The 27003-nt window shown below is 44.6% G+C and overlaps 1 protein-coding gene across 2 annotated transcripts in view; it reads right to left on the minus strand.

The window, feature by feature from the left end:
* Positions 1-27003, minus strand: part of zftraf1 (zinc finger TRAF-type containing 1) — a 141458-nt gene that overhangs the window by 32001 nt on the left and 82454 nt on the right. For both annotated transcript variants that reach the window (XM_070881899.1, XM_070881898.1), the window contains exon 2: positions 24618-24856. In XM_070881899.1, the coding sequence (XP_070738000.1) occupies positions 24618-24856 (239 nt within the window). The remainder of the gene's footprint in view (positions 1-24617; positions 24857-27003) is intronic.

A 27003-nucleotide genomic window follows, 5' to 3' on the forward strand; every position in this document is an offset into this window, starting at 1 on the left:
GGATAAGGGGTCAGCCACTCAAGACTGAGATGAGGAGGATTTTCTTTACTCAGAGGGTTGTGAATCTTTGGAATTCTCTACCCAAAGGACTGTGGGTGCTGAGTCGTTGAGTATATTCAAGACTGAGATAGATAGATTTTTGTACTGTAGGGGAATCATAGGATATGGGGATCGGGTGGGAAAGCGGATCTTCTTGAATGGTGGATCAGGCTCGAAGGGCCGATGACCTACTCCTGCTCCTAATTCTTATATTATGTCCAAGATGGCTTACTCACCATCTACTATCCAGTATTTCATCCACACCATGCTGGACTATGAAGTTCAAACATTTCCCTGTGCATAATTAACAGCTTCGTAAAGGTTCCAGGCATATCACATGGCATCTGCTTTGGGATTTCTCCACCGGGTCCTGGTTATACCTGCACTCAAGCTGGTCCAGGCAGCAAGACGCAGGAGATCAGCAGCACTGGTGTAACGTACTTGACGTTTCCAGCAAACAGCTGAACATGTATTAGCAAGAGCATCAACTGATCACTTATGATTCACCACTTACATAACTCAGATTACTTTGGGGGGGAAAGAAGAGACAGACTGCACCTAAATAGAACAGGAACCAAGGGATTTGTGTGGAACATAGAGCCAATTATTGTAAATCATTTCAACTAGTTGGGAGGATCACACAAGACTGATCAAAGTGTATATGTTGGGCCACAGGTGGCCAGAACACCATGATCAGAGAATCCAGCTTCCAGGAATCGGCAGACACTAAAGGCTAAAAAAGGAGGTAAGTATGCAAGGTCCATGTAAATGAACACAGGAAGCATTCAGAATAAGATAGCTGTGATAGTAGAAAACTTTGATGTGGAAGTGCCAGCAACATGGCAAATTCCAAAAGCTGGCGATGAAAGAACAAATACATCAGGGCTATGGGGAAAGAAAAGACTGGGATTAATTTAGATGGTTCTTTCAAATAGCTGGCACAGGGATGATGTTTCAAATGGCCTCCTGCGCTGCATCATTCTATGGATACAATAGAGTTCTCAGGAAGGATGGAGCAAAGAGGAAAGGAAGTGATGCAAGTCTACGTATGGAGGGACAGTAGGTAGGTTAATGAAACAGATTCCTTACAGAAAATGAAAATAGTTAGCAGCAGAATTAAACAAAAGGTTCATGTAAGTGTAAAGAAAGAGGATGGGAAAGATTACAGGAGACAACAAAAGACAAAAAAATAAAAGGACAAAGAGGGATTGTGAAAAACACATGCAGTTATCAAGGTTTAATGTAAGGATATGGGGTAAGCCATTTAGGACTGAGATGAGGAGAAACTTCTTCACTCAGAGTTGTTAACCTGTGGAATTCTCTACCGTAGAGAGTTGTCGATGCCAGTTTGTTGGATATATTCAAGAGGAAGTTAGATATGGCCCTTATGGCTAGAGATCAAGGGGTATGGAGAGAAAGCAGGAAAGGGGTACTGAGGTGAATGATCAGCCATGATCTTATTGAATGGCGGCGCAGGCTCGAAGGGACGAATGGCCTACTCTTGCACCTATTTTCTATGTTTCTACATAACTGGAATATTATTCCCTTGCATTTATAGCTATTGCGATAAAGTCTTTGAACTGAGGCCTCATTTTTATTTTTTTTTTTTATTCGATCCTGGGATGTGCGCATCGCTGGCAAGCAAAGCTGGTGATGAGCCGTCTTCTTGAACCGCTGCAGTCTGTGTGGCGAAAGTAACTCTACTTGGGATGAAGAGACGGAGCTATAAATGGAAGACTGAGCTATACTCCCGAGAGTTGGAGGTTAAGGGATGCACGGATTAAGACATTTACAATAATGACAGGGTAGATAAAGAATGACTCTCTTTAGCACAGAAATCCAGAACACAAACTTAGAATTACAATAAAGCTGATTAAAAGCAAATCCAGGAAAAACTTAAATGAGGATTCCGAATGTAATGCTCAGACAGCCAGCATCAATAAGAATTTAAAAGGGAGATAGATACTCACTCCAGAAGGGTATTAAGAAATGTAGAGAATGGGCTTAAAAGAAATAGAGCTAACAAAGCGATGGGGCAGGTTCGATGGCCTAAATGACTTCCTCCTGTTCCTAGCCTGAGCTAAATGAAAAAAACAACTGAAAAGCCATTCTGTTTTATACATGAAAATAGCAGAGTTAATGTTACAGACCATCAGATCAGAAGGAGGGAGACTAGTATGCAGAGATGAAAACGTTGTGTGAAAAACAGAAAGATGCATTCAAACCAAACAAGTACAAGTTGGGTCTGCTCAGGTTCAAATTAGTAAATATAATGCAAGGTTGAGAAATTAATGGTACTGAAAGCCAATAAATCCCCTGGACCTGACGGCCTACATCCTAGGGTTTTGAAAGAGGTGACTATAGAGATAATGGATGCATTGGTTGTCATCTTCCAAAATTCCATAGATTCTAGAACGGTTCCTGCAGATTGGAAGGTAGCAAATGTAACCCCACTATTTAAGAAAAGAGGGAGAGAGAAAACGGGGAACCACAGACCAGTTAGCCGGACAGTAGGAAAGATGCTAGAATCTATTTTTAAGGATGTGGTAACAGGGCACTTAGAAAATAGGATAGGGCAGAGTCAACACGGATTTATGAAAGGGAAATCATGTTTGACAAATCTGTTAAGAGCTTTTTGAGGTTGTAACTAGCAGAATAGTTAAGCGGGAAACCAGTGGATGTGTTATTATTTGGATTTTTAGAAGGCATTCGATAAGGTGCCACACAAGAGACTATTAAACAAAATTAGGACTTATCAGATTAGGGGTAATATACTATCATGGATTGAGGATTGGTGAACGGGCAGAAAACAGTAAGTAGGAATAAACGGCTCATATTTGGGTTGGCAGGCTGTAACTATTGGGGTGTCGCAAGGATCAGTGCTTGGGCCTCAGTTATTCACAATTTATATATCAATGATTTGGATGAGGGGGCCAAATATAATATGGGTAGAGCATCTGAAATCCAGAAACCCTCAGGACCGAGGCCGTTCCAGATTTCAGGTATTTCGGAATGTCTAGCCGACGTCCTGAATCCAGAAACGCCTGGGTTGATGTAAAGGGGGGGGGGGGTGGAAGCCGGTGGTGGAGGAGAGTGAGGATGGGGGGGGTTCGGTGGTCGGGAAAAACCTTCATTGAAGACATGCAAAAAAAGGTAAGTTAAAGTTTTTACTTTTTAAAATTCTTTTTCAGCGATTTAGTAGGTAAGGGTTTTGTGAATTTTTATTTTTTGGAATTTCTTTTTTGATGTTTTCCCCCTCCCCAAGCCCAACTCGCAGCAGTAATCGGGTTAAAAAAATGTCCGGGTCGGCCTGGTATCCGGAACATTCACAATTTTGGAACTCCGGATTTCGGACGCTCAACCTGGATATCCAAGTTTGCTGATGATACAAGTTGTGAGGAGAATGCAAAGAGACTTCAAGGGAATATAGACAGGCTAAGTGAGTGGGCAAGAACATGGCAAATGGAATATAACGTGAAAAAGTGAAGTTATGCACTTTGGTAGGAAAAATAGAAAGAGTTTTTTTTTAAAAAAAACAGTGAGATTGGAAAATGTTGATGTTCAGAGGGACCTGGGTGTCCTTGTACACGAATCACAAAGTCAACATGCAGGTACAACAAGATTTGAGTACAAGAGTAAAGATGTCTTACTGCAATTATATAGGCCCTAGTGAGACTACACCTGGAGTAGTGTGTACAGTTTTGGTCTCCTTACCCAGTTGCCATAGAGGGAGTGCAACGAAGGTTCACCAGACTGATTCCTGGGATGGGGGATTGTCCTATGAGGAGAGATTGAGTAGACTAGGCCTATATAATCATTAGAAGAATGAGAGGTGATCTCATTGAAACATACAAAATTCTTACAGGGCTTGACAGGGTAGATGCAGGGAGGATGTTTCCCCTGGCTGGGGAGTCTAGAATCAGGGGTCACAGTCTCAGAATATGAAGACGGCCATTTAGGACTGAGATGAGGAGAAATTTCTCCTGAGGGTGGCTCCTCTACATTCAATAAGATCACGGCTGATCTTCAACCTCAACTCCAATTTGCTGCCCTATCTCCATATCCCTTGATCCAAAAATCTATCCATCTATCTCAGCCTTGAATACACTCAATGACTGAGCATCCACAGCTCTTTGGGCAGAGAATTCCAAAGATTCACAAGCCTCTGACTGAAGAAATTCCTCCTCATCTCGGTCTTTAAAGGCTGATACGGAAGCTTATGACCCCTAGTTCTAGATTGTCCAGTCAGGGGAAACGATGTCTCAGCATCTGTCTGGTCAATCCCCCTCAGAATTTTATATGTTGTAATGAGATCACCTCATTCTTCTAAACTCCTGAGTGTACAGGCCCAAACTACTCAACCCAACATAAGTAAACCCGCTTATCCCAGGGATCAATCTAGTGAACCACTGTTGCACCGCCTAAGTATATATTTCCTTAAGTAAGGAGACCAAAACTGTGCACAGTACTCCAGGTGCGGTCTCACCAAGGCCCTGTACAATTGTAGCAGGACTTCCTTACTCTTGTACACCAAACCTCGAGCAATAAAGCCCAAGGGTAGTCTGTGTGTGGAGGAGGAAGATGTTGGTATGGTTCTGAATACTTTGCGTTTGTTTTCACAAAGGAAAAGGACAATGCAGATATTGCTATCAAGGAGTGGTGTGAAATTCTGATGAAATAAACAGTGAAAGGGGAGGTATTAAGGGGTTTAGCAGCTTTGAAAGTGGATAAGTCCTCAGGCCCGGATGAAACGCATCCCAGGCTGTTGAGTGGAGAGAGGAAATAGCAGAGACTCTGACCATCATTTTCCAGTCCTCTTTGGATTCAGGCATGGTGCCGGAGGACTGCTAATGTGGTACCCTCGTTTAAGAAGGAAGAAAGGGATAGGCCGAGTAATTACAGGCCTGTCAGCCTAACCTCAGTGGTGGGAAAAAGGACAGGATAAATCTACATTTAGAAAGGCAAGGATTAATCAGGGACAGTCAGCACGGATTTGTTAAGTGAAGATCGTGTTTGACTAACCTGATTGAATTTTTCGAGGAGGTAACCAGGAGGGTCGATGAGGGCAGTACGTACGATGTGGTATACATGAACTTTAGCAAAGCTTTTAATAAGGTCCCACATGGCAGACTGGTCATGAAGGTAAATGCCCATGGGATCCATGACAAAATGGCAAGTTGGATCCAAAATTGGCCAAGAGGTAGGAAGCAAAGGGTAATGGTTGATGGATGTTTGCAGTGGGGTAGTTCAGGGCTGAGTAATGGGTCCCTTGCTTTTTGTGATATACATCAATGATCTAGATTTGAATATAGGGGGTATGATTAAGAAGTTTGCAGATGATACTAAAATTGGCTGTGTGGTTGATGAAGAATAAAGCTGTATACTGCAGGAAGATATCAATGTACTGGTCAGGTGGGCAGAACAGTGGCAAATGGAATTCAATCCGGAGAAGTGTGAGGTAATGCATTTGGGGAGGGCTAACAAGGCAAGGGAATACACATTAAATGATAGTAGTGTTTCCTCCTTTGTTCTGCTTCTTATATATTGGGCCAGGAAGAAGTCTCGTACAGACTGCAAGAGTTCCTTTCACTACCAGTTTATTTAAGGGTAGTTGAAATTTCCCATGATTATGATTTTTTTTTACTCATTTCAAATATTTGACTACATATTTCTCCCTCCACTGTTTGGTGATCGGTAGTACACGGGTAATAGTGTGACCAATCCCGTCCTTTCCTTTATAAGAATTAAGAAATAGGAGGAGTAGGCCCATTGGCCTCTCGGCCTCTCGAGTCTGCTCCGCCATTCAAGAAGATCGTGGCTGATTTGATCATGGACTCAGTTCCACTTCCCTGCCCGCTCTCCATAACCCTTCACTACCGGATTGCTCAAAAATCTGTCCATCTCCGGCTTAAATATATTCAATGACCCAGCCTCCACGGCTGTCTGGGGCAGAGAATTCCATAGATTTACAACCCTCAGAAGAAATTCCTCCTCATCTCAGTTTCAAATGGGCGACCTCTTATTCTGAAACTATGCCCCCTAGTTCTAGATTCCCCCATTAGTGGAAATAGCCTCTCGGCATCTATCTTATCGAGCCCCTTCATCATCTTATATGTTTCAATAAGATCACCTCTCATTCTTCTGAACTCCAATGAGTACAGGCCCAACCTGCTCAACCTTTCTTCATTAGTCAACCCCTTCATCTCAGGAATCAACCGAGTGAACCTTCTCTGAACAGCCTCCAATGAAAGTATGTCCTTCCTTAAATGCGGAGACCAAAACTACACGCAGTACTCCAGGTGTGGCCTCACCAATACCCTGTACAGTTGTAGCAGGACTTCCCTACTTTTTATACTCCATCTCCCTTGCAATGAAGCCCAATATTCCATTTGCCTTCCTAATTACTTGCTGTACCTGCATACTCACTTTTTGTGTTTCATGTACAAGGACCCCCAGATCCCTCTGTACTGCAGCATTTTGTAATTTCTCTCCATTTAAAAAATAATTTGTTTTTTTATTTTTTCTGCCAAAGTGGATAACCTCACACTTTCCTACAATTTACTCCATCTGCCAAATGTTTGCCCACTCACTTAGCCTGTCTATATCCCTTTGCAGATTTTGTGTGTCCTCTTCACAATTTGCTTTCCCACCCATCTTTGTATCATCAGCAAACTTGGCTACATTACACTCGGTCCCTTCATCCAAGTCATTAATATAGATTATAAATAGTTGAGGTCTCAGCACCGATCCCTGTGGCACCTCACTAGTTACTGTTTGTCAACCTGAAAATGAGCCATTTATCCCAACTCTGTTTTCTGTTAGTTAGTCAATCCTCTATCCATGCTAATATATTACCCCCAATCCTGTGAAATTTTATCTTGTGCAGTAACCTTTTTATCTCATATGAACATAAGATTCCTGTTAGAGATGATTTAGTATAATTTCTTTGAACATCGGAAAATGTCGATAGGACAAGACAAGCGAGTCCATCCAGCCTGTCCTGTATAGTTGTGATCCCTCGCACATCGTATCAAGAGATTCCTCATCTCCCAAGTGCCTTGTCGTCTCCGTATGGATTCCGTTTCTATCTCTTTGTTAGTTATGCCCTTTCTTGCTACTGCCATCATATTGTTTCTGATTAAGAGTTACCCCAACACCCCTGCCTTCTTTCCTATCATTTCTAAATACTTCATAGCCTGCAATATTTAACTGCCAATCCTGCCATGTCTGTAGTCATGTTTCCATTATTAATTATGTCCCAATTTTGTTGTGATCTGGACAATTTAGCATGCTTATTTTTCATTGCTCCTCCTTTGTCAGATACTTTATTATTTCTTATAATTTTTTCTGTTTCGAGCGTTTATCTTTTTACACTCTGACCTTTGCTGATCTCTTCTATTTATCTTTCGATTACTGTTATGTCCACCCAAAGCTCCGCAAAAAGGGCAGCCATACAAGCTTTGAGGTGAAACTAGAAAGAGATGGCTGACATGATGTCCAGGTAGGAATAAACGCAGAGCGCAGAGAATGGTGTTGGGAACCCTACTGTTTCTAATTTACATTAATAGCTTGAAAATAGAAAGTGAGGAGAGGAAGAAGAGGTGAGTTTGTTGAGGCAGCAAGGACCTACAAAATAAGCTAGATCGTTTAAGAGTGTTAAACAGAAATGGATGAAATGCCATACAAATAAATGTAAGGTCATGATGTTGGAAGAAAAAAATGGCAACATATGCATTGTATGAAATAGCCGAGGGGGAGGTTGCAAGATCTAGGGATGTTAGACTCGGTACTTTCAATTATTGCAGAGCAGCAATCAACAAAGCAAACACATTGCTGAACCAGTACAGTACAAGTCAGAGGATGTGCTAACCACACCGTCCTCTGGTAAGGCTGCATCTCGAGTAAGGCATTCAGTTTTGATGACCAAGACACACACGGGACCTTAAAGGCAGCACAAAGAACAACAGGATTGCTTCAGAGTGTTAGAGAACTGATTTTTGAGAAGAGATTGGAAATACGTGAGCTCTTCATCCTTGAATGATAACTGAGAGGAGACATCAGATGTACAAGACAGGAAGTGGTAAATCAGATCACTGTCGTGATCGGGATTTAACAATGGAGTCAAGATACAGATCAGCCATCATCATCATCATAATAGGCAGTCCCTCGTATCGAGGATGACTTGCTTCCACGCCAAAAAGGGATGAGTTCACAGGTGTTTCAATGAAGGACCTAATATTCCAGATCCCGAAGGGTGGAAGATGCCTGTGCGTGGAATTTTATTAACGTGTGGCGGCCGTTGCACACCAGGCACCACACGGCTCGACAGAACTAGGTCTTGGTCCAGTGGCAAGGATTAACCAAGACGACTGGAGACCAGCTTTGCTGCATGGACCTAGTGCGCACACATATTGCAGTGTGGGCTGGCCATGATCTAATTGAATGGTGAACAGACCAGAGGGGCTGAACGGCATAATCCTATTCCTATGTGCCACTGCTTCAAGTTAAACTGTGACAAGAGGACAATACTGATACAAGGATTAAATCGACAAAAGGAACATTTGCGACTCGTGTCAGGAAGCTCTTATTTATGCAAAGAGTAATTAGATTGCGGATAAGATACTGGCAGCAAAAGGCTCGCAACTGAGAGAGAGAATTGGATGGTATGATGAGGGAATGGTCAGGTTTTCCTGGATGGGTGAGCCAAGGTTGTCTTAATGACCTTCCTCATCTGTACCCATGTCATCTCTTCTTGCTCAAACTGTAGCAGTAATTCCCTTCCTCAATGTGCTGCAGGTTCTGCATCAGACAGATCCTTGCAGAGTTTTGAGGGACAAGTAAATTATTTATGGATCAATTAATCATGCACTGTCTTTTATGGAGTTGGTATCTGTCACAGCACAATTCAAACACTATCTTTACATTTAGTTTCTTTTGTATAGGAACATTTTGTGATTTGAATAAGACAGCTGTTACTGAAAGAGTTACAGGCTGTGTGATCAATGACACCAGCTATAATACATTTCAGGAGAAACCAGGTATCGAAGAGAAACTATAAAACCACAACGGCAGATCCTGTTGATGGGTTTGCAGATGCCCAAGGTGACAAATAGGTCACTAAAGTGCTCAAGAGCAGAGTCCAGTATTAAAAGGGGATGGGAATAAGCAGGAGTGAGATTCGAAGAACCTCACCGGCACAGGTTTGATGGGTCGAAAGGCCCATTTCCGAGCTGTATGATTCTATAAAAATGATTACTAGTGGAATGGCTATACTGAAAACTACACTGGCGATTCAAAATTGACCAAAATCTTCAAGGTGATGGATACATTTGTGAATTAAAGCAGTTTCCATATTTTAATTATTATATTGGTGATGGCAGTAATATTGGGGGGGGGGGGGGGGGGGGGAATAGTTGGATCATCTTTCTTGGGGAGATGATGAACATGTCACATTTACAAGGAGAAGGGAAGCTGAAGCAAGTTTAAGACTGAAGAGACAGCATAAGATGGGGTAAACTTGGAGGTGCACATCTTGAGGATGATGGTACCTCACCTTTCAGGACCAGGCATCTTACAGAAGTCCACAGAGCAGGATCTGACAGATTAGGATAAATTTGATGCGATGGAACTGAACAGCAAGAGGACACAGATATCATTAAGATTAGAGATGGGAGAGAAAAACACGTCATAAAGGTCAGCTTTAACCAGCAGCGGAACTATCTGAACAAAGAGGGGGGATAAGGAGGACTCTAAAATTGTGTAGCACAAGGAGGAATGGTTGCTGTAAGACAAGAAGTTAGCAGCTGATTCTTCAGTAGAGGTTCAATTACATTGCATCAAGAGGTTTGAGCAAAGTTGGCTGCAAACTTTTCATCCTGCCACGATCAAAGCCAACTCTTTGGATTTTCATTTGGGGAGATATCAGGTAAGCTCCAGCTGTAAATGTGTGAACTTCACCTCAAACCAATACTCTCACACAGACGAGGATTTCAAGCTATCCAAAACTATACTCCCAGCCTATACACATCTCCAAGGAACAGTATAGACTGACTACTCAAACAGTTGTTTTCAACTAGTTGCGTCAACTGCAACTCAACAATTCTATGTCAGGCACAAATCTACCACTAAATGATACAAAAACCTCCTTGGCACCTGTTTGCATTGAGCTTTTATGGAATAACCACAAGTCCCAATATCTTCTCCTTGGCCAAGAAATAAATTGTATCTGTAGAGCACCTTTCACAACCTCAAGACGCCCAAAGCATTTCACAGTCAACTAAATGTGTCTTAGTTCGGTCACTTATGTAGGGAAACGCAGCATCCAATTTACACACAGCAAGCTGCCACAAAGAGCAATGTGACAATCTGTTTTAGTGGTGCTGCTTTGAAACAAATATTAGCCCCAGGACACCAGGGAGGACTCCCCTGTTCTTTGAATATCACCATTGGATTTTTTATAACCACCTTGAGGAGTTGAACGTCTCATTCGAAAGATGGCACCTCCGACAGCGCAGCAATCACTCGGCACTGCGTTGGAATGTCAGCCTAGATTATGTGCTCAAGTCTCTGGAGTGGGATGAAATCATAACCTTGAAAGACCATAGTATAACAATGACTGCACTTCAAAAGTATTTAATTGGCTGTGAAATGCTTTGGGCACCTGCAGTTGTGAAAGACACTGTATAAATACAAATTCATTCCTTCTTGACCAAAGAGGGGATATTAGGATTTATGCTTATTCCCCGGAAGCCTCATTAATCAATGCCATCGAAATGGATTGGTCCCACAATACAATGTGTACTGTTGCACAAACATAGCACATTGTGAAATAAGTCAGATAACTAAGATTGCAATTCAAGCATCCAGACTGTACTGCACTGAAAATATTTCCATCGACCCCACCCTAACCCAAAAAAACAAATTATCCTCACTGGAGCGAGGTGTCTGCTTTAAAACGGCACTCCTTTGTATGGTTACAGATACCTTAAACGTTGATTCCGTCACCAGTACAGTTCATTCTGCGCTGACCCTGATGATGCACAGAGAACTACATTTTAAGCTCAAAAATAAGAATTTCAATGAAGAAAAATGAAGTACAGAAGTCCAGTTTTGCTTTCAGAAAGTTTTATTCAATACAACTGTAATTCAAAGGAGGGAAAAAAATCATTACAGATTGCGTATCTGATGCCTGATGGTGAATTGTTTTAATGTGTGTTGTGATCATCCAGATAACCAGTTACCTCCAGGAGGGTGTTCCAGGTTACATATACATACATAGTCTGTTTGAAAGACCACCCGAGCACAGTCGGACCTTCCTGTCCATAATAACCCGTTAGCATCAGATTTAGAAATAGGTTTTTTTAATGCTTTTCATGGAATGCCATTTTCCCCCAAAAGACCCTGAACTTCCGCAGTCGGGGGCGGTGTGTGTGTGTGTGTGTGTGTGTGTGTGTGTGTGTGTGTGGCTTGAAACCCGAGGAGTTCCGCAGGGGTTTCCTACAATCTACAAAATATTATTTGTCCCCCTTAACTTAGCAGAGATCTACAGACTCTAAAGGGAAAAAAAACACACTCCATGAAAAAGCTTTCACCCATCTACTGAATGAAACCTCAACCTAGATTAAGAAAACCTCCACTTTATGAAGACGGTCCCAAAAGGTGGTCAAACACTGAGGTGCCAGCACTAAGATCTGGAATTACTCAATGGATGAAAATTCTTGTGTGCCCGTTTTGCCACACACACACAAAACCCAACAGGAACAGTAAGCACAGATCTTTAGGTCACATCAGAGAGGAATTGCCAAACAGACCTCCCTCTACAGAGTATAATGATCAGTCAAACAATTCAGTGCCTTCTTTTGTATAATCTGCGCAAAGCGTAGAGCATTACACCAGTATCTGGGCACTATTGGGCTTATTTTATTTGATACCTCACAACTCCATTATAGCTGCAAGCAGTTCATGAATTGTACAACTTTCACACTCCCTAAACAAAGCCAGTAATTAACTAGTGCCAGTACAATAATGGAAAGTGAAGTAGAGTGGTAAAACTCTGCCTTTTGAACTGAAAAGGACTATTTATTGCCCCCACATGCCTGGCTTCACCATAACTATAACTGCATAAGGTGACAATTTGTCAGTGTTGTGGGACAGCATACACCGCTGATGTTTTAACCAAAAGTACAATTCTCCCACATAGAAAATAGGTGCAGTAGGCCATTCGGCTCTTCGAGCCTGCACCACCATTCAATAAGATCATGGCTGATCATTCCTTCAGTACCCCTTTCCTGCTTTCTCTCCATACCCCTTGATCCCTTTAGCCATAAGGGCCATATCGAACTCCCTCTTGAATATATCCAATGAACTGGCATCAACAACTCTCTGCGGCAGGGAATTCCACAGGTTAACAACTCTGAGTGAAGAAGTTTCTCCTTATCTCAGTTCTAAACGGTCTGCCCCTTATCCTAAGACTGTGTCCCCTCGTTCTGGACTTCCCCAACATCGGGAACATTCTTCCCGTATCTAACCTGTCCAGTCCAGTCAGAATTTTATATGTTTCTATGAGATCCCCTCTCATCCTTCTAAACTCCAGTGAATAAAGACCCAGTTGATCCAGTCTCTCCATGACCAAATGCTGTAACACACAACCATCAGAGTGCATCATTCAGGGTATGTTAGTGTACAGGTTATATTACTGGACTAAAACTCGAGACTGCGAGTTTAAATCACCCCATGGCAGTTTGAGAATTTGAAGTCAGTTTTAAAATTCTGGAAATAAAAAGCAGACATCAGTAAAAGTGACAATGGAGCTATCGGAATTGTCGAAAAAGAGTAATAGGGTCATGAATGTCCTTGAGGGAAGGAAATCTGCCGTCCTTACCCAGTCTGGCCTATACGTGACTCCACTCCCAGCCCAACGTGGTCGACTCTCAACTACCCTCAAATGTCCTACCAAGCCACCAGTTGCATCAAACTGGTACTCAGTGGTTGAAGGCGGCCCTTCAAGGCCACCACCTTGTCAGGGCAACTAGGGACGGGCAACGAATACCGGTCTTGGCAGTAACACCCACATCCCAAGAGTTAAATTAAAATATACATAAACACCATTTGGTAGGTAAATTGCCCACTTCACAGGAGAGTAGATGCAATAGATTTCATGCTTTTGTGGGAGAGTTGAGGTGACAGATAGCTGTGTTGAGGGAAAAAGATTTTAAAGGCAGGGAGAAAAATAAAGAGGCAGAGAGGATTTCAGAGAGTAAGATTGAGACAGTGGAGCAGGAGGATGGTTGGAGGTTCATGGGCAGCTTTACTCGAGGACTGGAAGCATGGAAGGGGCACAAGGCTGGAGGAGATTACAAAGGTAAGATGGGCAGAGGCTATGGAGAGATGTGCAGATAAGGATGAGGGGACTGGGCAGGGGCACCGGAGACAGAGTGATGAGTGAGCAAAGCAGAACGCGTGCAGCAGAATTTGGGAGAAGTTGGATGTCCAGTGATGAGAGAGTTGAAGCTTTTTCAAACATCCCATCCTCCCCTCGCAAAGATGACAGTCTGCCTGTGCTGATCAATGAGAGGTCAGTCAAGGTTGAGTAACAGATCATTTTCATTTCTGCTTCTGGCAGAAGTGATGAGATCCATCATTGGCCCCCTCCGCTGTTTCTTCCGTAGGCATAGGGTCAGCTTCCATGTGTATGCCAAGACCTAGCTCTAACTCCCCATAATGGTCCTGGAACCCCACCAACAGTAGGGTGCCTGACAAATCAAGTTGTGAATGACCAAAAATGCCCTCTAACTGAACACCCAGAAGGTCGAAGCCATCGTGTCCCGCCCTCACCATGAACTCCGCTCTCTTTTCACTGACTCCATCCTCTTCCACACACTCCGGCTGAACCAGGCCAAATGAAACACAGGAAACTGGGAGAGGGGAGGGGGGGGGGGGGGCGCGGAGACCATTCAGCCCCTTGCGCCTGCTCCGCCAGTCAATTAGATCACGGCTGATCTGTATCTTAACCCTCAGTAACCTTACCTAATAAAAAAATCTATCAATCTCAGTTTTGAAATTATCAACCGACATCCCAGTCTCAACAGCTTTTTGTGGGTTGGGGGAAAAGAGAGAGTTCCAGATTTCCACAGCCCTTTGTGTGAAGAAGTGCTTCCTGACATCATCCCATAACAGCCTAGCTCTAATGTTAAGGCATGTTGGCCTTTATTGCAAAGGGGTTGGAATATGAGTAAAAAAGTCTTGCTACAATTGTACAGGGCTTTGGTGAGACAACACCTGGCGTACAGTTTACAGTTTTGGTCTCCTTAGCGAAGGAAGGATATACTTGCCGTAGAGGCGGTGCAACAAAAGTTCATTAGATTGATTCCTGGGATGGGAGGGCTGTCCTATGAGAGATTGGGCCTATACTCTCTGGAATTTATGAATGAAAGGTGATCTAATTGAAATATACAGAATTCTGAGGGGGATTGACAGGATAGAAGGTGAGGGGAAGATGTTTCTTCTGGCTGGAAAGTCTTGATCCAGGGGTCACAGTCTCAGGATAAGGGGTCGGCCATTTATGACAGAGATGAGGAGGAATTTCTTCAGAGGGTCATGAATCTTTATTATAATATTTATTTATGTAGAGCCTTTAACATAGTAAAACGTCCCATGGTGCTTCACAACAGTGTTATAGGACAAGACAGATAAATTTGACACCCAGCCACAAAAGAAAAAATTAAGGCAGATGGTCAAAAGCTTGTTTAAAGAGGCAGGTTTTAAGGAGCGTCTTATAAGGAGGAAAGAGAGGTAGAGAGGCGGAGAGGTTTAGGGAGGGAGTTCCAGAGCTAAGGGTCTGGAAGGCACAGCCACTGATGGTTGAGCAGTTAGAATGAGGTACGTTCAAGAGGGCAGATTTTGAGGAGCGCAGATATCTTGTAGGGTTATGAGGCCGAAAAAGATTAGAGATAGGGAGGGGCAAGGCCATGGAGTGATTTGTAAACAAAGATGAGAATTTTGAAATCGAGGCATTGTTTAACCGGGAGCCAATGTCGGTCAGAAAGCACAGGGTGATGGATGATCGTGACTTGGTGCGAGTTAGTACGCGGGCTGCTGAGTTTTGGATGACCTCAAGTTTACGTAGAGTAGAATGTGGGAGGCCGGCCAGGAGTGAGTTGGAGTAGTCATGTCTAGGGGCAACAAAGGCATGGATGAGGGTTTCAGCAGAAGAGCTGAGGCAGGGGCGGAGGCGGGTAATGTTACGGAGGTGGAAAAAGGCGGTTTTAGTTATGCCATGGATGTGGCTGGAAACTCATTTCAGGGTCAAATATGACACCTAAGTTGTGAACAGTCATGTTCACCCTCAGATTGATGCTGGGGAGAGGGATGGAGTCGATGGTTAGGGAACGCAGTTTGTGGCACGGACCAAAGATAATGGCTTCAGTCTTCCAGATAGTTAATTGGAGAGAATTTCTGCTCATCCAGTACTAGATGTCGGACAAGCAATCTGACAATTTAGATACCAAGCAGGGGTCAAGAGAAATGGTGGAGGTAGAGCTGGGTGTAGTCAATATACATATGGAAACTGACTCAGTGTTTTCGGATGATATCGCCAAGGGGCAGCATATAGATGAGAAATAAGAGGGGACCAAGGACAGATCCTTGTGGAACACCAGAGGTAACGATACAGGGGTGGGAAGAGAAGCCATTGCTGGAGATTTTCTGACTACGATTTAGATAATTAAGAATGGAACCAGGCGAGTGCAGTCCCACCCAGCTGGACGATGGTGGAGAGGTGTTGGAGGAGGATGGAGTGGTCAACCGTGTCAAAGGCTGCAGACAGGTCCAGGAGGACGAGGAGGGATAGGTTACCTTTGTCACACTCACAAAGGATGTCACTTGTAACTTTGATGAGAGCCGTTTCAGTACTGTGGCAGGGATGAAAACCAGATTGAAGGGATTCAAACAATGAATTCATGAAAAGATGGTCACGGATTTGGGAGGCAACATGTTCAAGGACTTTGGACAGGAAAGGGAGGTTGGAGATGGGGCGATAGCTAGCAAGCAAAGTGGGGTCAAGGGTTGATTTTTTGAGGAGAGGGGTGATGACGGCAGATTTGAAGGAGAGGGGAACAGTACCTGAGGAGAGAACACAGTTAACAATGTGGGCTAACGTGGGGGCCAAAAAAGGAAGTTGGGTGGTCAGCAGTTTAGTGGGAATAGGGTCAAGGGAACAGGAAGCGGGTCTCATGGACAGGATGAGTTTGGAGAGAACAAGAGGGGAGATCAAAGAGAAACTAGAGAAAGATATGAGTTTAGGGCTAGGGCAGGTGGGAGCCTCAGATGATGAAGATTGGCCCTGTGGGCTCGGTGAAGGAAGGGAACTCGCAGAGGCAGCTGATCGGAAGGTGTCAATCTTTGAGACACAGAAGTCCATGAGCTCCTCACACTTGCTGTTGGAGGCGAGCGTGGTGGAGACAGGGGAGAGGGGTTTAAGGAGACGGTTAGCAGTAGAGAATAGTAGCTGGGGTTATTTTTGTAATCCAGAATGATCCTGGAATAGTGAGCAGTTTTTGTAGACAAGAGTAGGAACCGATAATGTTTTGTGTGTTCGAGCCAGATCTGGCGGTGAATGACTAAACCAGTTGTTGCCATATCTGTCCAAGTCCGTGCACTTTTGACTTGAGGGAGCGAAGATGAGGCTGTACCGGGGGAATGGCCAGCGTGGGAGAAAGTAATCATTTTAACAGGGACTAGGGCATCAAAGGTGGTGAGGGTGTGGTTGCAGAAATGTCATTGTTAAGAGGGCCAAAGGTTGGCAAGTGCAATTGTAAGAGAGTTGAGAGTTTTTTTACCAGGGGCGGATGCAGAAGGAAGTAGGTTTGGATTGGGGAAGGGGGATGTGGGTCGAGAGCGATACAAGGAAATGGTGAGAGATGGTTTTATCTTTAATTGATACGGTTGGAATAGCAAAACCACGAGAGATTGCAAACTCAATTTCTCCAACATCCTCCAGAACAGCCTTCCATCATCCACCCTCTAAACCACAACTTGTTCAAAACTTTGCTGCCTGCACCCTGTCCCATACTTGGTCATCCTTGCCTAGTATCTCTGCCCTTGCTGAAGCACTGGCTCCCTCTTCCCTACCCATCCTCAAATTCCTCTTATGCCCTCATCCCACTCCTACCTCAGCAACTTCCTCCAGCCTTACATCCACCCACATGTCCTGTGACTGATCGCCTGCGCATGCAACTCTCCTCCCTTCATCCCATCATTGACCACAAAACCCATTTCCACACCTGCCTTTCATTCTCAGCAAGACAATCATTTACTACTTTGTCTCTCTCCAGTAAGGACTAGGTTTAGACCGAGTGAAAAATCGTGCAACGAACAGAGGGGGGGTAAAACTTCTTTAAGCCTGGACTAAATTCCAACACAATTCCAGGATTTTACCCCCACACCCTCCAAGATCACCCACTCCGCTTGCTTAAAGCGATTTTAGAAACTAACTCCTCTCAACGGTTCAAGAAGGTATAAGTGCTACACGGTGCATTTGTTCATGATGTGGGAAACACTGGCAAGTTTGCAGTTGCCATGGTGACCTTTTGGTTGCTAGCCCAGTACCATAACACTACTGTACCTACAATCTAAGCTGGAGCAGCAGCATCGACACGAGACAAAGATTTCTCTCTTTTGCCGCAGTTTATCTAGAATGGCTATTGGCAGGTTTTAGACACCAAGACTTTTCAAGTCTTTCTTTTTCAATGGAAGTGGGCTGTTTAAACCCAAAGATGTCCCTAGAGCAACCTATTAGCTGAATTTGAGCTGTAGACCTAGACTAATCTAAAGAGCAATGGTGGGAGTAGAAAATTGTGTGGAAGTGAAATTTAAGCAGACAAGGGAAGTGTCACCGTGGAGGACAACAATGTAAAGGCTTTGGGATTGCCTCAGAAGACATCGTAACCCAGTATCAGCTTTTGTCGAGGCCGAAGTGGTGAGGGGTTAAAAGGAACGAAGCATAAATAAAGGAAAAGGAGACCCATGGTGCAGGCATAAGTCTGCAAGAGCAGCCAAGCAACCAACACTCTGGTTGCTGCCTGAAGTGGAGATGGGTGCAAGGACATCTGTCCTCCACATCGCTCAGCTGACGTGGAGATAGCGCCAAGTTGCTACAGTTGACCATTATTGTCAATGCATGTGGCAGCCTGTGCTGTATGGTTTCTCTAGGCGCCCTTGCAGCAGATGACACAGCAGTGCAGCTGCTTTCTGCTGACCCATACCCCCCTAGAAGGAAGTCCCCCACAGTCGCCGCCAAAGTCTGCAGAAATGGGCAGTGACATCTTGGCTGGGACGGCCAATGAGGCGACTCTTGAACATGCTGGCGAGTCTCATTCCGTACAGTGCCACTGCAAGCATGTTATAATATGATGGGGAGCCGGGCCCTGGAACATCGTGGCAGAGGTGCAGTAAATGACGGTACGGGGCCCAGAAGAGCCAAGGGCCCAGGGGCAGCACGGGCCAACACACACTGATATGTGCGCGCACTACGTCCGTGCAGCAGAGCAGGTCTCCAGTCGTCTTGGTTAACCCTCGCCACGGGATAAAGGCCTAACTCTGTCAAGTTCTTGTGGTGGCTGATGTGCAACGGTCACCACACGTTAAAAAAAATTCACGCACAGGAATCTGCCACCATTCAATTGGAGTTCAGGACTGGAACATCGGGTCCTTCATTGAAACATCTGCGAACTCTCGTGGAAGCAAGTCATCCTCGTTCGAGGGACCGGCTAGGAGGATAATATGATGGACGGTTCTTGAGAAAACATCCAGTGCTACCATTAGTCAGGCTTCTGTCTTAGTGCAGCCATTGGATCTTCTGGCCCAGCTTCCTTTGGGAAGAGGAACCACCACCTGATGCCAAAGCAAGGTGTTTTTACCTATCTGTAGATGGGAATGTGCAGGTCCCGACAGGTCAGCACTGAGCATCTCTCGCTCAGCCTGACCTGCCCGAGCCCCCTCCTTATCTGGGTACTTCTGACAGAGGCCGCACCATTGGGATACTCACTGGTGCCAATAATTGTGCTGGGGGGACTAAAAATAATTTTGATCATTTGACAGCAATTCTCATTGGTGCCAACAGGGGAAAACAAAAACAGATAAATAGCTAAAACACACTTACCTTTATATTGCTATCTCTGTTCCAGGATCTCCAGTATACTCTGCTGCCTAACAGCTCAGGACACCCATTTCAAATGGACGTTCTTTATTGCTGGTAACGTGTGTAATGCATGCAGGAGCAACACAGCCCCACCATGAATGCTAAAATGAAGGACCCGCTCATTTGACTTGAGCACTTCTACCGAAAACCTGGTCCTGTCCAGCAGTGCTTTCTGGACTTCCAAATTGTGGCAGCTGACTGACACGATACCACCCAATGATCCTGCAGGACAGGTGGGGAAATTCCCCCAGATGGCCCAGGCTGGAAGGGTGCGCAGGGATGAGGAAGATATCAGCCAAGGGCCTCATTTGCTATCCAGACAGGATTAGGGTTGACTGTGTTGTTAGTCCCGCCCCCGACCCCATTCCATCCCAAATACTCAGACCCATGATCAGAACGTTCCCTGAAACCATACCTCAGCGTGACGGCCTTGAATTTAGGGGAAAAAAATTCAGGTGAAAATCGTGACCCGAAATTAAATGTGTTGGTTTAGTTTCTTAATTTTTTCCTATACTTTTCTCTCCCGATGGCCCTTGATAAATCTCATGAGCCATAGAACTTGCATTTACATAGGGTAGAACAACCTCCCAAGTGCTTCACAGCAGCAGACAGGAGAGCGCCTATCTGAGAGGATGCTTTGGGTATCAGCACGATGTCTGCCCTCAATGCCTCTAGATTATCTGCACTGGCTTGGGCTCAACCATGATACAGCCTATACTTAACAAGGCTATGGTGTGAGGAGGGAGATGGTGACCATGCACTCACTGTGGTGACTAGCACCTATCTGCTGGAGGATGATAGGGGAAGACGGGGGAAAAGAGAGGCAAGTGATGCATCGTTGAGGGCACATCTGGCAACATGAATTCAGTATCAAGGCAACTTGCTGTGGAAGACTCAGTAATCCAACACCCAAGCCAGGCGAGTCCAAAGTACCCCAGGACATCATTTATAACTGGCCAAGAGCCTGGTTCACTATTGGAACCTGGGGGAGACAGAACTGTAACTGGAGACTAAGATTCTTTTCACTTGGTCCCTTTTTCCACTTGGTCACTTTGCTCTTCAAAAGAGCCAGTGCAGACTCGATGGGCCGAATAGCCTCCTTCTGTGCTGTATGCTTCTAAAACCCTGCAAGCCAATGCCTTAACAGGTGTGGTGGTCCTGGCTGGAGAGAATATGGGAAGCTCTATACTCATGGCCTCCACCATTTTAGTTAGTGGAACTCCAGCAATATGCCTGTGCACACGAGGGTTTCCCAATGCCAATCTGCACCCCAGCTCTCTGGACTTAACCAAGTGTGCACAGGAGGGAATGTGCACTCCACATCAGGCAAACTGAAACTCTACTTCTGCATAGTAGTAGCCTGGTGTGGGGACTCAAACATGGTGACTGGATCTTTGCGTAATAAGAAAATGTCAAACCAGCTATTATACTCTACACATACCAGGTAAAATCTGTCCCACTATGAACTCTATCCAAACAAGTTCATCTCCTGAGCAAAGCTTCAGCATAATGTTCCTCTAACCTCAAAGTAAGTCAAATGAGGGGCCAGAATATCCAATGAATTTTACAATCAGCCCTGCACAGTTGTCTTCCAATGCAGGATATATCCGGAAGCTCAGAAACGATCAAAGCACATGATCATCACCTTCTGCACTGAGAGCTCAGTGCCTGTAGTAGCACTCTCACCCGAGTCCGAAGGTTGTGGGTTCAAGCCAATAGTTAAGCACATTTCAATGCAGCACTCCCTTAGTACTGATCCAAGGTGCTGTTTTACAGATGAGATATTAAATCAAGGTACCACCTGCCTGCTCAAGTGGACGTAGAAGAGTCCACGGCACCATCCGAAGATGAGCAGGCAGTTCTCCCAAAGCCTGGCAAACATTACTCTCTCTAGCAACACCATCACAAAGATCAACAGGTCACGTATGCTGCTTGTGAAATCTTACTGTGCACAAATTTTTTGCTTCAGTTGCCTATGTACCAGTGATTGCACTACAGAATCAGTTGTGAAGTGCTTCAAGATGTCCTCAGGGTGCGAAAGGTACTTTTAGATGCAAGATCTTTCTTTCTTAACTCAAGTCTTGGTCTGCAAAGCATCAACTCTCTTAGCTGCTCGACAATTTCACTGCTCTGTAAGGGTAAACAATTCCTTTGAATCTTCTCTGAAGAGATAGCCCTCTGAATGCTCTGGGTCAATATTCTCATTTCAGGAGACAACTAGCCGCTCAGATGAGAGTTTTGATTATATGAACCAGCTGCCAATATCGACACTGATTCTGAAATCCGTGCCAGCAACATGGGAGCTGCACAGAATCCATCTGATGATAGAGCATCACTTCCCTGGGCATGGTTGTGATTACTGCAGTCACAGACAAAATGGACGCTCAGGAGCTTCCCCTTTAATAGATGCTTGAAAAGAATGCAGCCGAATGATACACGAGTAATTTGAGGGAGGACATGCAGCATGCCCGGGAAGAAAATGGTCACTTTGGACCTATAGTTCTCAAAGCTCTCCACCATTGGTGTTTTCCTCGCCTCATGTCTGGTTCTGTTGTAGACTAATTGATTGAGACTGATTGCTAGGCAGCAACTCCATTATCGTTGCATCATGCAAGTACCAGGATGGTAGAAGGCGAACTAGATAGAGCAATCTAGCAATTTTTCCAATGCAATAACAGCTGCTTCAAATCAGAGCCAAAATTAGCATTTGCATGGTTGATGATCTAGAGAACAGAGTCACATTTTAGGGAACAGAACTGCTTGATGCCAGTCCTGCTAATGAATATTTAGATTTAATATTTGCCGACTGCAGGAGATAAGTTTTATTTTTGTCAATTTTCTCCTCCAGGGGGTACAGCTCCTTGGGCAAGAGCCTAAACAGTCATTTGACCATAGGCAGCAAAGTCAGGACCGCTTCTGTCTTTACCAAATGCCCTCACATGCACACTTTCGAGCAGTGGACAACTGGACAGTGACCAGGGAAGGGAATCCTGGCTCATTCCTCCCCCAACCCATGGATAATGAGGTCAATCCTCAATGGTATGGTTACATGCTGCCTTAACCAACTAAGCCATCACTGGAGCTTGGAGGAGGTACCAGCTCGAGGACTCTGACACCGTCACTTGGACAACACAAGTCAAAGCAGAATATTGTTCAATTAGTCAATGCTTAGGTGGTTCTTCATCTCTCCTGTGAAAAATCCATGTCTCCAGGACAATTCCCAACTTGATGTACAGCTAGAAGATTGCTTCCTTAAAGAAACAGAAGCAAGATCAGACTAGGGAACCTTGGCTGGCCATTCTTTGTCAGAATAGTCTTCCACCAGACAAGGTGAATAACCAAGTGATCAGTTTGAAGTGAAGTGGTACTGTTGAAGGAAGAACGTTGGTCAGGCACCAGGTGAACCCCCTGTTCTTCAAATAGTGATACAGCATCTTTTGCATTCATCCAAGTCATGTGAACAGGCAGACATCTCAGCCAAAGGATGGAACCTCTGACAATGCCTTCACGGTGCAAGTATCAATCACAAGGATCCAAGGCATGAGACAAATCTTGAAATCAGTAATGGAAAAAAAACAAGGTGACTGCACCAAACTAGATTCTCCAGCTGAAGGAAGACTATAGCAAACCATAAGCATTATGATTCTTCAAAAAAAATTCTCAAAACTACAGGTAAGGGACAGAAATTTTTTTTCTCCATACCAACTTCCAGGTATTTGGAAAAAGGATTGAACGGCAAAACATGTTTATCACAGCCGAGCCTGCTGCCAACGGTGGAAAAGAACTAAGGACTGATCTTGCTATGAGCCTTTGGTATGTATTAAGAGTTAAAATGACAGAATCCTCAGGTGCTTCTTACCGTGGAGATGGCAGAACACGGTGACTAATGAGAGAGAATTTACGGAGCGAGATCTTCCCAGAACACAAGGCTCGAAAGCAGAGGAAATACCGTGCAGTTGTGGGGAAGTTTTATATTTTGCCATTATTTTCTTTCTCGTCTTACATGCAATCTAACATTATTCTACAGTCCTAAATTGTCAGCAATTTGATTTGCACACAAGAGATTGTGGTTCGTCAGCCAAGTAGCAATCGCATCAGAAATGGAGTACAAAGCACCAATTTGCCAAACACCTCTGACAGTTGTGGAAGAGTTTTAAAAGAGGCAGTTTTCACAACAGCTTTATGGTGCAATGCACAGTTTATACTGACACGCTGTGCCAAAAACTAGCAGGATTCAGATGTGCAGACTGCCAAAGCGAGATGCTTGCGCAGGAAGGGTGAAAACAGAGGGGAGGAGTCACCCCAGGACGCCTCTGTGCATTTTGAGTACATCATTACAGATCAGCATTGGTAAAGGCCAGTGAACAAAGAGTGCACAACATTTATAAATCAATTCAACATTTAAAATCAACTCTGCCCCATGGTAGATCTCTGGGGTAATTGCTTTATTTAACAATGTAGCAATTGCAGCAGCACAGAGTGGAAGTATCGATGCGCTGCACAGAATGCAGATCGTCACCCTCAATTCCCTCAAAATGTTGAGCTTTCGATCTTGGCCTCCGGGCCGTAGGGCAAGGTGCTTTGAAGGGAGAGCTGGCCCCAGGACTGCTGACTGCAGTAGTAGGGAAAGCCCAAGGAAATTTGGCTAAGCTCTAAACCATGGTAGCTGCAAATAATGCAATGCACAAGGTGACCAAGGTAAGGAGAGAAAATTAATCTTTAAAAAAACAAAAGTCTTGCATGCCAGAAATAAAAAGGCTAGAATGTACTGTTTCATACAACTCCGTCAATTGCACTCTCCCAAGACATCGCTATTGAAAAGATCCCAATGGACTAGTGCTGCCAATGTTGCTTCCTGTCATTTCGGTCTGTCCCCATTGTCCTAACCCACTGCCTTAATGACACTGCCCTTCCCCACCTACCTCAGTCAGCTTTCGAGGATGGATGGCTAGGCAATGGATTTTTTTTTCTGTACTGCACCGAATCAACACCCTATTTGGAAGAGGGCAGTGCACAAGGGTAGCAGAAACAGTTGCTGCCCTGTCTCCTTTACGCTGGTTTCGGCATTCTCGTGGGTACGGGTCCAGTTGCTGATTTGGCGAGGAGCTGCCATGCACTTGGTTCCATCTGAGTCATGTCATCTTGGCAGTGCACAAACAGTGGGGGGGGGGGGGGGGGAAGAGCCAAGTGGGTGTTGTTACCACCACTTTTTATAAAATATTTTTTATACTGCCCCCGAAACTCACTTGTGCACGTCAAGACATTTCTGCCTCCCTGTCCACCCCCTGCCCTCGCTCCCTATGCACTGTGAATAAAAAGCAGGGTCAATTGGGGCTGTTATTTGGTTAATAAACTGCCTGGTTCTGAGGTTTAAGTGCATTACCTGTCCTGGCAATCCTCCTTCTGGTGCCTCTCGAGACTGGAGCGTGGGAACTGCTTCAGGCAGAAGCCGCACTCGCTGGGAAGCTCGCTCACCGCCTTTTCCACGGCCAGGTTCCTGCAGCACAGGCTCTTGCTGATCTCGCAGCGGCAGTTCGGGCAGGTGGCCTGCTCCTCCTTCAGCCTGGCGTCAGCCAGCAGGTGAATGAAACAGCCTGCACACATCAAGTGACCATTCGTGCACTGCCGGGCGGAAAGAAAACTTACATTTATACCAAGTTGGACACTGCAGCAAGTCTATTCTGTGTGTGGTTTTTTTTTGAACAAGAGGGAGGACAGTGCTGGGAAATTGAACATTTTTGTTTTGCATCCAACTGACAGCATGAAGTACTCTCAAGGTCAGGTATAGCACTGATCAGGTGCAATGCAGAGCACTCCAGCCTCCTGCAATGCCCAAATGCACCTAAATCCAAATTCAGATCCACCCCTCCCCAAGCCAGCAACTTCTGTTCACCATACTTACTGCCCTGGTGGTCCCTCACAGATAGACTGCAGAACAAGTGCCGTGTTGTGCTGAATTTAGGGCAAGCTATTTCATTCCTGCCTGTTGGGGAACTGGATAGAGACCGTCTTAAGCTCTTGTGGAAGTCCTCGAAAGCCCTCTGAAATGGAGGAGGCCTTCGCCTCCACCTTTCTTCAGCCGGACGCAAACCCAGGTCCCAGAGGACAGAAGAGTGACCTAACATACGCTATACCTACTACTTTTTCCCTCCTAATTTATTCAATGGGTAACACTGCCAAGAATCCCTGGGTGCAGGAGAATTGGGGAGAAAGAGAAACAAAAAGCAGGTATACTTCGATTGAACCCCACTAGCTGCGCAGGGAACCAACAGACCACAGCAGCCAGTGACACTACTTGCACCACTGTGGTTTCACGTTTGCAAGGGTTGTTTGTGAAAGCACGGTGCAAACTCATGTCTCCGGCGTGCTACCCCAATACCCACAGACCTTGGGGTCAACTCGAGAATACAGCCAAGATTCCGCTGAAAAGCAAATGCCAGATAGATTTCCAAAAACATGTTTCTTGTCCTATGAGCCACATTGCATCCCTTCCTGCTCAACCCAGATAACTTCATATAGGGTGGGGGGGGTGAAGCAGAAAAGTGGCAGTTCTGAGATTTCAGGCACATTTTATTTCACAAGATGGCAACAAAGCAAGGCAGTAAACCCCTGCGGTGTTAGTAAAGAAAGCTTGATGTTGGAATTCAAAACCAGTAATCAGATTGGCCCAATAGTTTTACAAATTGGGGAAAGAAAATAATTTTGTCAGACGTATTATCAGTACCAATATTTTAAAGGAATTTGCAAGGAAAGCAAGGAAAACTGGGTAAAGTTAGATTACCTACCTTCTCTCTCCCTTATCCTTTCTTATCCTCCACATACCTCAGGACAGGCCCATCATCCAATGGGGGAAATTACCTGGATGGTGTCCCTCCATGAGTTCTAACCTCACTGAAGTCTCTCAAGAGCCATGTGATCTTTCCCCACTCCTAGGCTGTATAAAAGCCGTGGCCGCACACCAGTCCGCTGTTTTTTTAATCGATGGAGGCAGCCTGCAGGGTAGGTTATGCTTACACAGCGAAGGAAAACAATTTTGTCAAAATTTAATAAAATGTCAAAACAAATGTCCAAATGAGAGAGAGTTAGAAACAGTGGGACGAGGGTGTATGTGAGATATGTGGAGGATAACACACAAAGAATGGGCAAGACCACAGTGAATGAAGGTAGTTAATCTTTACTTTCTTCCTCATTCATTAATCCTCCATATACTTCAGGAGTATGTTTCAGTACTGTGGGAAAAAAAATGGAGCAGGACAATCTATGGTAAATCAAAATCCTGTTTCAAGGCTCAAAATGACTATCTGTGTTGGGAGATGATTTCAGACAATCTTATTTACTAATGGTGTGAATATATTCATTGGAACTGCTTCATGGAGTCTTCTGGTGCAAGCTTCTGAAGCTGCAGCAGATCGCATTAATAAGGCTTTACTTTAAGTGGTAGCTGATTCACATATTTTGCTCAGTCACCAGTTTCATCGCCAATGAAGATGGCAGTAACTAAATCAGATGTATAGAAAGCTCTAACGACGCCTGTGCAGTCAAATCAGAGTTTGGTGGAAAGAATAAGAGGACTAGACTCTTCGGAAAGATGGAACTCTGAGCTCAAATATGTTTTCCCAAAGATTATCCTAAGAGTAGCCCAATGCAAGCACCAAATCAATATGGTGGATCTACTGACAGGTCAACGTTCATTGAATCAATGTGTGTGCATGTCTTAAGCCGAACTAGAGTCAGAGGCTTAAAAGGAGCCGTAACCTGCGGAGGCCAAG

The sequence above is a fragment of the Pristiophorus japonicus genome, chromosome 5, assembly GCF_044704955.1.
Source record: "Pristiophorus japonicus isolate sPriJap1 chromosome 5, sPriJap1.hap1, whole genome shotgun sequence".
NCBI classification, from domain to species: Eukaryota; Metazoa; Chordata; class Chondrichthyes; family Pristiophoridae; genus Pristiophorus; species Pristiophorus japonicus.